Genomic DNA, 15,283 nt, shown 5'->3' with positions numbered 1-15,283 from the left:
TAAATGCCAGAACACACTGCCTTCCGATTTAAAGGAGACAGATGGTCACAAACACTCGGTGATGCCGAAAGTTAGGCAACCCCCCAGTGATTGTATTCACTTAGCTAATACCCCAGGCTGGTGCTCCTGTTGGTAGAAACTGCCCTGGCCCGGGGTTAATACGGGTGCAGTAGAGCAGAAAAAAGGCGGCTTTTGTGTTAAAGTTCTAATGTGCATACGCAGCTGTGCAAAGTGAGAAGAAGCAGGAAGGGGATCACTCCGGGGTGCTTGCTGGAAAAATCTCAAGCTGGGTGTTTTTTTTTTTTGTTAACAGAAGCACTGGAGGATTCCCATGATATCTGATCACAAGCCCATAGATCAATCAGAGTGCAATCTGGCAACAAATTGGATTGAGTTTGGAGACATGGCTCATAACATTTCAGCTTATGCCTTTCTGTATGTTCCACTTCAGCCAACATGTTGCAGTCTAGAACGACTCTGCAGCACATTAGTCAATGTTCAAGGTGCAAGAAATGGACAATTTGGCATCTTTTGTTCCCTAAGAGGCCAGTTTTTCATTTTTTATGAATTCTGACCTTTCAATACACTCATATCTTTACAAACACATACAGACTGACATACATATCTCATCAGAAAAAAAAAGTACATTTTCCTTTTAATTGAGACCAAAACCTAAAACGGTTGTGGATTTTAAGGATAGAAGGGGGAGCTTTAGAGATGAACAGATTGATTTATAGCTTTTGCAGAATTATATTATTTTAAATAACATATTTACAGCTAATAGAAAACATTTTTAGGGAATCCGTTATCGGAACAAACAAATAAAACAATCAAGATTGTTCTTTGAAAAACTCTGTCGAAGAGAAGAGCTGCACATATTTTTTTTTAAATTGCATTGTGCCTCTTAGATTTGTGGGTATTTGTGCCTGAAATTCGTGAAGTGTGTGCGAGTGTGCACAACCGAGTGAGCGAGACTATGTATAAGCCATGGAGCGTGCACAGGTGGCAGAGAAAGGCAGCGGTGCCCCAGGAAGGTGTCCTTAGACTGACAACACATACAGCATATAATGTGGGAAAGTTACTGAGAGTTGACCCCTGTGGCTAAAAGTATTACTGATTTGTGAATGTAAAGGGAATATATTAATTTTTTTTTGCCTGCCATCCCCTCCATGCATTGGTGATCAGCATTTGTACAAGTGTTCTGGTCAAGTCTTGTAGCAGGCTCGATATCTGAAGTCACTGTGCTCTCTGTAACCATAGCCGGCTCTATTATCACAAAATCAAGCTGGTACCAGAATGTACTCATACGGGTATAGATGTATATAATATATATGTATAAAGGGGGCAAAAAAGAGTAATCTCATCTTTTCTCCTTGAAGAAACCTTGATCAGTGTTGCTCTCCTTTATTGTAACAGTGAGAAAGTTTGACGTAACATCTGTCACCACCACTTTCTCAAAGTTCTCCACTGGGGGTCTCCATGGTTCCTCTTCAGGTTCCCCCAAGATCCTAGCAACAGGTATTCGGGCAATGAGGGAGGGTTTCCCACCATGGGTTCCCAATGCTCCCCTGTAGAAGTCGGATATTTGTTCCTGGTATCCCAAGCTGTTCCTGCTTCTTGAAACACTTGACTCTTTGCACACAGAGGCCATGAAGTCAACTCTGTGTTTGGTCCTGTGTGGGTGGTTGTCGGTACTAAGCTGCTCCTGGATATCTTGCCCAGTCTGTGTCAAAGCACGTTCCCTGTGCATGAAACCAGGACCTACGTGGCTGGAAGGTCCCAAATCTGTGTCCTGACGTCTTGCTAACTGGATGACACTATGAGGAGCATGATATTTCCCTGCACTGGGATTATCTGTTCTGGCAGAGCCGGTGACTGTCTCTAGCTGGTTGGAGGAAATGGCAGTTGAGATCCTGATGGCCTGGTTGCCTACCTCACAAAGTCCTTTGTCACTGTGGTGTTTCTTTTTCCTTTTAATTTTCATTGGATAATGTTCTCCTCTCATCTCTGTCCTCCCTAGCCTCTCGCTGAAGATGTCTCCTCTGGTTGCACTGCTCCCCTGGGAAGAGGTGGGTATGCTCCGTAATCCTTCTCTGGATCTGGATGGCAGCTCCTGAGGAGGGTGACCAGGATATGGTATCCTAACTCCACGAGTAGATTCACTGCGGAACTCATATGTTTTTGCATTTGCCTTGGCTTGTGCCTGAGAAAAAGAGATTTATCTGGAATTATTTTGTGTACTTGCCACTTACACCTTTTCTTTATATTGAATCATCTTTTCCTTTGCTGAGACCCAGAGTGCTAGAAGCTTCCCAACAGTCAATATACTCCTTCTTCCCAATCTCTTTGTACTGGTCACTCCAACACTGACCCAACGTCCTCCTTCTATATTGAGAAATCATGCTAAGTTGTTCCCACCTCAGGAAATCTAGGAACATTAAACTTAGTTTTGTTTGGTACTGAGTAAGTTGTACTTATTATGTAGTTATTTACTTACCTTCAGGAGAAAAGTTTTAGGTTTAGGGCCTCGTTTTTTTGGACCATACATCTCTCTTTCTCGCTCCCTGCAATAAATGCATAGACAGAAGCAATGATGTGCATATGTATAAACCAAGCCGCCCATACACTAAAAGATCCGCTTGTTTGCCAACCTCCCCAATATGCCCACCCTGAGGATTAATCAGATTGTTCGTACCTTGGCTCACATTAATGGCATGCAGGCTGTTGGGATGAGGACCACATCAATGCGCCAATGTGCTCCTCATCCCAACAGAATTTTTAAACTTGCCTGACTTTCAGCCAGATATTGGTCATGTAGGCCTGTCTGAGGGCCCCATGCTTCCACTGGCCCATGCATGGCCACCTATAGTCAGATAATACAGGCTAGCAATAAAAGACACATAAAAGAACGGCCACTACCTGTCTTCAAAAGCTGCTACTAATCTGGCATCCAGAATGTTCTCTTCTGGCTCCCAAGTGCTGTACCTAAAAAAAAACATATGAAAATATACTGTATATTTAATGTTGAAAAGGGATATTTTTGGCATAGTATCCTGCATATAAAACCATTATATTTGAGGCTTAACAAGTATATATTTGGCTTTAAAAGATGTAACATCATGATATTCAAGATACAGAACTAGTGTACTTAGCTTGGATTGCAAGCGAGATGTATAGGTTTAATAGCAAGGTGGTGAAGCCAGAGCACAGAAACTAGTTTTTATTTTATTATTTTTATTTAATTTAATCTTTGACACAGTATCACAGTACTCTTAAATGATGCTTCATCTCTGGTTTAGCATCCATGATATGGAACAAGTATATTTATTTCCAGTGAAATATGGATCCAACATGGCAAAAGCCTCCTACCTTTCCTGCACCCCGAAGCATTGTGTTGGCCCAGGTGCATGCACACGTGGCAGATATTGGCAAAAAAAGAGTTTGTGTTGCCTGTACCTGGGCCGACACAATGCTTTGGGGGGCAGGAAAGGTAGGAGGCTGATGCCAGCGGAGGGGCTGAAAAACATTTTTAATGCCCTCTGGATTTGCGTGACTTGGAGAAACAATTAGATCAAAGACAGCAGAAAACCAGCCTGTGGCTTGGCTACACAAGGACTTCCTTTAGGTAAATACTGTCAATAAAGCTGGCCATACACGCACCGATCGTACAAAACTTGTGTGTGGGACCATTTATGGATATGGGTTAGGTCTGCCTGTTATAACTTGCCTTTAAAGGAAACAAATAGCATCCAAAACAATAATCATTAAGGATAATAGTATAGTTCATGGCTATCTCACTTCTGTCCGACTAATACAAAAATGGAAGAACTGTCCTACTGTTAAAAAGGCTTGATCAGACTGACTATATAGTCTAAAGGCACCATCAGGAAAAAGAAAATCAGTGTGTGTGTCTGTGTGTACACACACACAGACACACAGAGCTATAACAGTATTGTAACGAGTTGCCCCCTTTTTACTAATGTATATGGACATGCCACAGTGTAAGTGTATTTGTTTGCTGTAATGTCAGCACTGAATATTGTTACTTTGATCATTTAATGGAAATTCCGGATCTACTGGTAGGTACTGTGGAAAGTATTTGGTGTATATATATATTTGCTTTGCTAACTATAACATTGCATCTACCTACTGGACCAATTATTAACTTTACTTCATGTTCGAGGCTCGAATTCTATATAATTATGATTGGGGGCCACAAGAGGTAGAAGCCCCTGGGGTACAAGTTTAACCGGACTATAGTAAATAAGATAAACCTGATAACTAGACTTACTTTTGAGACCATCCCTTCCACTTCACCAGATACTCCATGCGGCCCTGCAAGAAAAAAAAATCAAATCTGGTGATTTTCTGGCAACAGAAACTTATATGCCAAATTCTAAGAGCAAGCAGTTCAACAGGTTGTATTACACAAGCCCAACACACAACAGATCTGAAAAAGTGACACAAATATCTTGTGCTAGACCAGAAATGAAGATTGATAACGGTTTCTTAACTGGGTTTGAATTGACTTGAGGTGGGCGATACTGGATTGACAAATTGTTCGACCCTGGGGCCAAACAACTGGATCACAGTGACAGGATCCAGGCCGTGGGTGCAGGGACAGTATCAATGATCTGATGTGCTCCTCACCCTGATGGCATTTTAAACCTGCCCTATTTTCAGCCAGATATTGGTCAGACAGGCCTGTCTGAGGGCCCCATAAACAGCCCAATAAGATGCTGTCTCTCTGCCCCTGTATGGCCACCTTAAGTCTCTAGGGCAGTGATCCCCAACCAGTGGCTCGGGGGCAACATGCTGCTCCCCACCCCCTTGAATGTTGCTCTCAGTGCCCCCAAACCAGTTGGTTATTTTTGAGTTCCTGACTTGGGGGCAAGTTTTGGTTGAATAAAAACAAGATTTCCTACCAAATAAAGCTCCCTGTAAGCTGATAGTGTGCCTAGAGGCCGCCTAATAGCCAATCACAGCCCTTATTTGGCTCCTCCATGAACTTTTATGGTGCTTGTGTTACTCCTTAAGTCTTTTTACATTTGACTGTGGCTCACAAGTAAGAAAGGTTGGGGACCCCTGCTCTAGGGTAACAACCTCATGAACCAAAAAGCGTAAGTAACTGCTAGGACTAAGGATATGAGCATTTCTTGGTTAATTGTCTCTGTACTGAAATTCTTCATCTCACATCACACAAACCACTTCCCTGCACAAGTCACTTCAACAAATTACCCACCTGCAGAACCAAAGGGTTATACTTTCATCACAATTCCACACAGATAGCAAATTACTTTAAAAATGAGTTTTGTCTGACGTAAATCCAAATGGAACCAGTAATTAATCTACTTAAATTACTGTAAAAGCAATGACATGGAGATTAGTCCCCGGCAGCTAAATCCTGGCTGCTGCTAACAACAAATCTTCCCGAATCGCAGTAGCAATAAGGGAATTGCTGGTGGGAAAGCATGTGCGGTGCTTCATTTTCCAAAGTTTCCTGCGCAAGAAACTCCCTGTGTGTCACTGCCCTAAGAATCCTTGGACTTTTGGAGTTTGGCTACATTATGGCTACCAGCTCATCTAAACTTTATTCCAAGCTTTATTGCTGCCCGCAGTCATTTTACATGGACAAATCTCCTTAAAATACCATCCCCTTCTCTAATATTAAGATTGCCACAAGTGTAACACATAACCTGCAATTCGGCGTATTTGTGGGATAATTAAAAAAAAAAAAATGTCACCCATGGTATGGACATTCACTGTGGGTGACAAATTTTCTTGTCTGCTATCACACTAAGGCTGCCGGAATGAGGGAAACATTAGCAGTTACAGTACATGTGCCACAGATAATGCTACTGAGCCCATTATTTTATGATTCACATGCAGAATGTATTGGGTTCATTGCTGCCATGTAATGTGAATATAACAGATTGCTAATCAGTCTCATACTGCAAATTTCTTGTTCTCTCACCCCCAACAATTCATCAACCACTTTGAATCTCCCAAGCTGTTAACCTCTCTGTTGGTGTGCCCTAAGGGTCTGGCTTGGGACTCCTTCTCTTCTCATTACAATCTCTCCTCTTGGTCTCTCATCATATCAGGATGCCATGAAATTCTTATCCTGTCCTTTATAGCCCTGAAGCACCCAAGCACAGATTTATATATTTCCACTATTTTATTTTATAATTAATGTACCCCTGTTTATGTCCATGGCTTCTTAAGCACTGTGTACATTTGCTGTGCTATATTAGCCAATAAATACATACATACATATATACATTCACTACCTGCACCCCCAGGCATTACAATGTTGTTTTTGGGTTAACCTACAATTAAAAGACATACCTACATATGTGTGTAGCTATCTGCTCAAGCCTCATGTCCCCACTACTGAGCTCTTTATATCACTTTAGTTTCCAAACCCACCATCCTCTGAACTAGTCAGAAAGAAAATCTTTTACTTCTTTCTTTTTTTTGTAACATATCTTTATTAGTATTTTTGTGCAGTTTATAACAGGCATTTAATGAGTCAATATTACAATAAACAGTAATGCGATCGAGTAGTTTAACCAAGTTGACCATATCTCAAGGTACAGGGCGAGCCTGTTTATCAGCATTCATCATTAATCTGATTGCTTAAATATTCTTGGAGAAACAATACATTTTAGGATTAAATGTTGCAGCTACCAATAATAAACAAAAGGTTTAAGTCCCTTGGAAGGAAAGTGATGTGCCATGGTTATAGGTCAAGTAAAAAATTTGTATTGTGTAGAGTATATTTATTCTATGTCCTAATATAAGCAATGTAATAATACCATCTAGTCCAGTTCTGTGTCATTTCTAATGTGCCCACAAGAGGGCAACACTAAATAGTGTTCTTTGATGGTTTTAGCTTGTTGGGTTTTACTGCATAACATTCTCTCTCTAGCCGCCTAGATTTAGGTGGATGGTTTATCAACATTTGAGTTTATTTCTTTTTTTTACGATTCCAGTTTTTTTGCTATAAAGAAAACTCGAGTTTGAGTTACGGTTCTAAAACTCTAAAGTCTGGTATTTATGAAGGCAAAAATTCACCAGCTTAAAGCTTGCAAGTTTCTATAGAAGTCAATGGGAGTTGTCCTAGGCAAAGTAAAGCCATATTTTCTACTTCTAGTCTTTCTACACCCAGCCCCCCAAATAATAAGCTCCCTTTATCTCCTCTTAGACATCAATTTTAACTTTTACCCATCTTGATTTGTTTCCGTGATTCAGTCTATGTGTAGGTATTATCTGACTCTGTCCATGTCTTATTGTCTAAAGCAAAATATTATGCTATAGGTAAGGATTTGTTTGAGTGGCTCTAAACAATTTTTTTTGTTTTATATAGTTTTTATATATATTTTTTTTTTTTTTTTTTTTGCTCAAGTGTCTCTTTTTAGAGACATATAAGATAAATGAAAAAAAACTCTAATCTTGTAGGCAATTATGAATTGTTCTAAAAATTAATACTATCTGTAAAAATGACCCCTTTATTGGAGCTCTCTATAGATCTGCTATGGCCCCTGTCTGTGTTTCAAATGAAGGGTGGGCGTGTCCTAATGGTCCATGCCAGAAGCACAGTAAGAGAGGGAGAGCCAATCACAGCCCTGCAGTCACACAAGCAAAGAAAGGCTTCAGTTCCCTATCAGGTCAGCCTAGCTGCTGATTGGTTCCTATCCAAGTGCCACCGGCTTCGCTGCACAGCCTGGGAAAGGAGGCAGTACGAGTAGGAAGTGGAACAGATGGGCGGCACTAGTAGGGTTTTTGCAGAAACTGTTAATAAACAGTTGCAGCGGCTCCCCGTGCAGGCACATTAGAAAGCAGTTACGAGCATAGGGGCAGATTCTTGGCCTGCGTTTATCTGCCTGATGAGGCACTAGCCTTAGACCTTAAAGGAACAGTAACACCAAAAAAATAAAATGAACGTATTATGTACTGTTGCCCTGCACCGGTAAAAGCTGTGTTTTGCTTCAGGAGTCCTACTATAGTTTATAGAAATAAAGCTGTTGTGTAGTCATGGCTGTAGCCATTCAAATTGAAAATCGGAGAAAAGGCCGGATTAAATAATTATCATTAATTTACTTTCAAGCTAAGGTTGCAGATATTTGAAAAAAAAAAATGAAATACCGGCATAGCTATATGTGTATCTTGTTGCCCTATTAATAACACTGACAGGTGGCAGCGCCACTTTGCCTGCAGTGAGTGGAGAGAACCATAAATTTAGGACTTGACATCACTTAGTTGCCAATATTTCACCAAGCGATATTCTAAGGAATGCTAAGCACAGTATTAATTACAGTAACTTGAAAAATATGCCCTTTTCATGTTTAATGCCCCAGAACACACAGTATGGCAGTGCAGTTATACTGCTAGTTTCATATTATCGGATCTATACAGTATTCCTGCGCCCACAATCCAAGTATAACGAGAGAGCAGATTCTCATGAGGAAACACCAGAGTCCATCCAGTCTGTGGGTGTCACAGGGGAATAATGCACACAATTTGCACACTCTGTGTAAGAAGCCCCAAGTGCCATCATGTCTATAGGCGAGTAACACGACACACACGGTGTGCATATATGTTATCAACTAAACCCTAGATTAGTCCCTGCACCCCGGGGATGGGCTCTCACTGAAGATCATTTCATGCCTGAGGGAGAGTGATACCGGCGCTGGAGGCCATTTGTAAAATTGTACAGAATATATGGAAGGCTCCGCAAATTAACCAAGGGCTTCTCTATATTCACGGCAATTACACACTTATTTACAGTAACACAAAGATCTATCTTTACCCTAAACTCTAAGCAAGTTCCCCTGTCTACACATTACTCAGTTTCCCTTCCAACTTCCCCCTCTCTTTTCCCTCTCCAAACCTGCAACAAAACTTTATTAACACAGAAACATTTTGTATTATTGCTAATATTTACATTTATCTCCAACTGGGCCCTTACGTGTTGGATGCAGTGACTATAACAATAGAACGACAGCAGTACTGTACATATTGCTGCATGCCTCTCTATCCTACATGCTAATTGACTAATCCGTGCAACCTTTCCATGTAAGTACCGTATATTGGAAATTGTGCATTTCTGTTAATAAAAACTATTTGCAAATATTATTTAAATGGGAAATTATGTTTATTTGTTTGAATTTTTTTTAGAGGTGAAAATTCCCTTTCATGTACAGGTATGGGATCCCTTATCCGGAAACCCATTATCCAGAAAGCTCCAAATTACGGAAAGCCCGTCTCCCATAGACTCCATTTTAATCAAATAATTCAGAATTTTAAAACTGATTTCCTTTTTCTCTGTGGTACCTTGCACTTGATCCCAACTAAGATATAAATAATCCTTATTGGGGGCAGAACAGTCCTATTGGGTTTAATTAATGTTTTGTTGATTTTTTAGTAGACTTGAGATATGGAGATCCAAATTACGGAAAGACCCCTTATCCGGAATACCCTTGGTCCCGAGCATTCTGGTTAACGGGTCCTATACCTGTATTTGTGGTGCCTCTACCCTCTCACTGTATAATGAATTTAGGATCGGAGTCACTGTTCTTGGAAGTCACTGTACCATAGTTTACATGTGCAAACTGTGTGTGTGTGTGTATATATATATATATATATATATATATATATATATATATATATATATATATATTTCCTTTACTGTATGGGTACAGGACCTGTTATCCAGAATGCTCGGGACCTGGGGTTTTCTGGATAAGTGATCTTTCCATAATTTGGATCTCCATAACTTAAGTCATTTAACCCAATAGGATTGTTTTGCCTCCAATAAGGATGAATTATATCTTAGTTGGGATCAAGTACAGGTACTGTTTTATTATTACAGAGAAAAGGGAATCATTTAACCATGAAATAAACCCAATAGGGCTGTTCTGCCCCCAATAAGGGGTAATTATATCTTAGTTGGGATCAAGTACAGGTACTGTTTTATTATTACAGAGAAAAGGGAATCATTTAACCATTAAATAAACCCAATAGGACTGTTCTGCCCCCAATAAGGGGTAATTATATCTTAGTTGGGATCAAGTACAGGTACTGTTTTATTATTACAGAGAAAAGAGAATCATTTAAACATGAAATAAACCCAATAGGGCTGTTCTGCCCCCAATAAGGGGTAATTATATCTTAGTTGGGATCAAGTACAAGGTACTGTTTTATTACTACAGAGAAAAAGGAAATCATTTTTAAAAATTAGAATTATTTGCTTATAATGGAGTCTAGGGGAGATGGCCTTTCCCTAATTCGGAACTTTCTGAAAAACGGGTTTCTGGATAAGGGATCCCATACCTGTACTATCTAATTCAGGCTAATGGCTCTTCCTATTGGATACAGATTGACACAGACACCAATGCAAAGGCATTTTCAGGAGATTTGTCACCTGAGGGTAACACAGATTTTCAATGGGCAACAAATCTTCCCATTTGCCATCATCCTAAAGTGAATTGGAGGAATTATGGGAAGGTTTCTCTGCCAGCAGTTTTATTAGCGTAAAGCAGAGCAGGGGCTGCAGCATAGAAACATGGAGTATCTATCAGTTCAGGAAACTAAATTCTACAGCAAAGGTGTCAGCTGTTATTTTGCTATCTGTCCATTACTCTGCTGATTGGCTGCTAGGGGAAAGGGAGGAGGGTAATATCACTCCAACTTGCAGCGCAGCAGTAAAATGAGACTGAAGTTTATCAGAGTACAAGTCACATGGCTGGGGGCACTTGGAAAAGTAAAGAAAATGGCTAGCCTCATGTCAATTTTCAAAACTAAACATGAAAAAAAATCTGTTTGCTCTTTTGAAAAACAGATTTCAGCGCAGGATTCTGCTCGGGCCGCACTATTAACTGATGTGTATTGAAAAGAACATGTTTTCCTGTAACGGAATCCCTTAAACTTAATCCAGAAATTGCACAGAGAGTTATGGTCACTTACACTCTTGGCCGTCAAAGAAACCTTTTGAGCTGAAGCCTGCCTAGCAGTATAAAACTGTCAAAAACTGCTAATATTGAGAAAACAAGTAAAACAAAAAAGTAATATAAACAACATTTTTTTTTTGTTTGGACCCTCTTTAAAGGGACAGTATTAACCTAAAAATACCTTTGATAAAAGTGAGCAAAATCATGCATATATGATTTTTTTACCATTATAAAGTACTTTTTTTTTTTTATATGGACTTTCTCCCCTACACAGAGTAATTTGTTTAGAGCTTCTAATCTACCTTTGAACAAACAACACCTGCAATAAGCCTTTGAACAGCTCATTATCAGGGGTTTCTCAGTGGACTGATAATTAGTTATATCAGCTATATATCTGCTCTTTGGGACCAGGAAGTTCAAGGAAGTGATAAAGTGAAACTGGTTTAATTTTCTCAGTGATTTTTCAGTGTTTTTACCTTTCCTTCTCTTTTAATTAAAACAATAGGGGAAAAGTATTTTTTCACATGTGCAGATGAGCGTGATCAGACACTCTGGTTATGCAATGTTTGCCCAGCCAATGATCATGCAATTTAGTTGCCAATACATTCTTATGAGACCCCTCCTCACACACACACACACACACACACCAAGGCCCATACCAAAGAACATCTAATGAACAAAATGATTAGTGTATGGCAAGATTTTCGATAAACCCCAGAAATTAGAATGCAAAATGCAATTTACCGCAGGGCAGGAACCAAGGGAAGGAAGAAAATGTTGCTGGGTGGGGTGCAAGAAGTAAAGGGCACAAAACTACAGTGGGGACAGTGCCAAGAAAAGCTCCTAGACAGCAATATGGAAACTTCCACCAATCTACAGCCATAGTGACAGCCAGAACCGACATGTTTTACACAGACATGCAAATACACTGACTTAATAGGAAAATCTCACTTTTATTTATCCGTAGGCTTTAAAGGAATGTTTATATCAGGGGTGGGACAACTTTTTGGCTCAGGGGTCACATTGACTTACAGACGGGCCAGGCCGAGCCAGCATTACGCCCAGGGCTGCCATCAGAAATCACGGGGCCTCTCAGCATTTCCCCCAGCATGCTTCAGCTTCACTCCCCAGAATCCTGCAGCTCCCCCCACCAGCATCCTCCAGCTCCCCCCCAGCATCCTCCAGCTTCACTCCCCAGCATCCTCCAGCTCCACTCCCCAGCATCCTCCAGCTCCACTCCCCAGCATCCTCCAGCTTCTCCTCAAAATCCTCCCACCAGCATCCTCCCTCCAGCTCCCCCGGCATCCTCCATCTTCCCTCCTCCAGCGACCTCCTGCTTCCTCCGTCCTTGGCTGCTTTTGTCCCCCGACTCAACGCTGCATCTTTTTATATGGTTGCGCCCCGTGTGTGCTGACGTCACGCACACACACAGGGGCAACCAATCAGGCCCCTTCTTTCAAGGGGGCCGGATGTGGCCCGCGGGCCGTAGTTTGCCCACCCCTGGTTTATATAATACACAAGAGCCAGGAATATCCTGTATTTAAACCTTATAATCAGTGCTTAGTGATGTAAGTTGTGTCACATGACTTACTGTAATATGTGAATTATAATAAATGATGCACTCCCTGTTGTAAAATATAAGGATATTAAAAGTCACCTGTAACATGTAACACCATGACATATATAAAAGCACTTGTTCTTTAGCCTTTTACTGGTCATGGAATTCCTTGGTGACTTCTAATATCCTAATATTTTACTACAGGGGTTACATTACTCACTATATAAATGGGCAGTTATATAGTGAATAATGTATTTGGTTATTTGACACAAAGAACCATTGTATTTATCCATGAGTTTTTTTGTCTCAGTGGTTCTACAAATTCTTAAAGAACAACTATACCCCTGAACAATGTAGGGCTCTATATAAATATATAGAGCTGCTGAACCGACCTGGGATACAAGGCTGGCTTCTGCTACATTGGTTTCAAGAGGCAGAACCAGCAGTGCAGAAAGGTACAAAAAAAACAGCTTATCAAGACCAAGTTCTCTTTGCCGCACACACAATCTAATTTCAAGTGGATTTGCAGAATTTTGCAGACATGCGAAGTACAACTACCAGATGCACCCTATAGACAATAAGAAGAAAGGAAAGATAAATAAATGCAATATAAGCTCCCATGTTTAATATGAGCTTCCCCCTCCCCTCCCTGCAGTTTGTCGGTGCACTGACAGCTCTACACATCAGATAACAATCAAGCGCTGCACAGGCTGTGACTCATATGTGGCATTAACATAAATACATATGGACAAGATCGGCATTAACATTATGTGACAGGGCGACACGATCACACGGAGAGGCAAAAACCACAGGAAGAATTACAGGAGAAAGGGGTTAGATATACTTCAAGTATCAGCCACTTTAAAATCCAAATATTCACCAATATTCAAAATACCAAACTCCCCAGATTACCGTATTTTTCGCCGTATAAGACGCACTTTTTCTTCCCCAGAACTGGGGGGGAAAAGTTGGTGCGTCTTATACGGTGAACTGTCTTCCTCTCTGTGCCGCGGCTCTCTGACGCATCCTCGCTTTTATAAGGTTGCGCCCGTGACGTCACATGCACAGGGCGCAACCTTATAAAAGCACAGAAGCTGCTGGGAGCCGCGGCACAGAGAGGAAGACATCACGGGAGCCGGAGGCCGCTGGGGGGAGGTTAGGGGGGAAATGGAAGGTGCTTGGGGGCCCTGGGGGAAGCTGAAAAATGCTGGGGGTGCCGTGGGGGAGCTGGAGGATGCTTGGAGGCCCTGGGGGACGCTGAAGGATACTTGGAGGGGCCTGGGGGAAGCTGAAGGATACTTGGGGGGGCCCTGGGGGAAGCTGAAGGATACTTGGGGGGGCCCTGGGGGAAGCTGAAGGATGCTTGGGGGGGCCCTGGGGGAAGCTGAAGGATGCTTGGGGGGGGCCCTGGGGGAAGCTGAAGGATGCTTGGGGGGAGCCCTGGAGGAAGCCTCATTATGTGCGAGCCCAGAGACAATTAACTTTATACAGTTGATATAAAATATTTTACTACAGTATTTGCTTCAGAATCTTTTTTTTCTAGATTTTTCTCCTTTAAAATTGGGTGCGTCTTATATTCCGGAGCGTCTTATAGGGCGAAAAATACGGGTATATCGCTCATACCCCCTGCAGATATACAGTCAGGGAACTATTACCAAATCCTTCCGTCACTGGTTTGTTGTCCCTTTAGTACCTAAATAGGACTATGTAGTGACCCAACCCCATGACAGCAGGTTTCCAATTCCCCATACTAAAGGGGAAGTTAAGCCTTAAGTTTTGGTTGCTCTGGTCAATATGACCGGCTGTTGAAATTTCAAACTAGAGAGCGGCTAAACAAAAAAACTAACGAATGCAAAACCACAACTAACGAAAAATGAAGACTAATTGCAAATTGTCTAAATCGTAATCATACTAAAAGTTAACTGAAAAGTAGCCAACAAGGGCATGGCATCCAGTCGCTTAGTAGCAAGTTGCTAAGTGGATCCCTTTATGTAGTAGATCCCCTGCCCCTAGCTAAGCTTGCCTATGGGTCATGCAGAAGTTCAAGCTGTTGGGGCAGCTGTTAGTCAGGAGCTGAATGGCAGCTAAGCTACACTTTCCCTGTGGCCATGGCTCAGCCCAGGTACATGACTACACTCCATATCCCAACACTGCCCACACCCAGACTGACTATGCCCAGCTAGCACAGACTGGCTACATACACTGAGCTGCCAGTGCCAGGCCAGCCTCCCAATGATTGCAAGGAGAAAGGGGGGGGGTGTCTCTCTGCTTGTAGCTCCCCAGCGCCCCCTGTCTGCTTTGGGCGGTACCAATCGAGGCAGACGGCAGAAGCAGGCCCAATGCAGCGCCCTAGCCCAAAGGCAGCTCACTCACCTTCCGGATGCGTCTCTTGAGCAGGGACTCCGCGGCGAACACCCGCTCGCCAACCGCGGACAGCTCCATGCTCAGAACCGCGGGGACGCGCAGCGCGCTTCCTGTGACGTCAGCACCTGTTGCTAGCGGCGTTGCTAATGTGGAAAGATGAAGGTTCTTCTGCACGCCGATTGGCGCTTTGGCGGCCCCGCCCCACTTCTTGTCACTGTTTTCCCTTCGTTCCCCCACTCACCCCTCCCCTCTGTGGAACTGAGTCTCCGCTGGGACTTGAGTAGCCTACCAATGTAGGGGGCGGGGCCAAGCTGACTGACAGCTAAAGTGACGTGTGGAGGTGGTGCCGGTGGATGTGTGACAGTTGCCATACGTGTGTGTTTGTGACAGGGGAGTGTGGAGCCGTCTC

At 42.2% G+C, this 15,283-nt stretch overlaps 1 protein-coding gene across 1 annotated transcript; it reads right to left on the bottom strand.

Moving 5' to 3' along the window:
- Positions 1–628: 628 nt before the first annotated feature.
- Positions 629–14,961, bottom strand: cbx8 (chromobox 8). Its single transcript, NM_001078975.1, is given in 5 exon segments — positions 629–2,203; positions 2,498–2,564; positions 2,920–2,985; positions 4,292–4,335; positions 14,884–14,961. Coding segments are annotated over 5 exon segments (1,089 nt in total). The 5' UTR covers positions 14,953–14,961; the 3' UTR covers positions 629–1,360.
- Positions 14,962–15,283: the final 322 nt, after the last annotated feature.

Source organism: Xenopus tropicalis, chromosome 10, assembly GCF_000004195.4.
Source record: "Xenopus tropicalis strain Nigerian chromosome 10, UCB_Xtro_10.0, whole genome shotgun sequence".
NCBI classification, from domain to species: domain Eukaryota; kingdom Metazoa; phylum Chordata; class Amphibia; order Anura; family Pipidae; genus Xenopus; species Xenopus tropicalis.
Note: the sequence above shows the minus strand (reverse complement) of the source record. Positions and strands in the feature narration are given on the sequence as shown.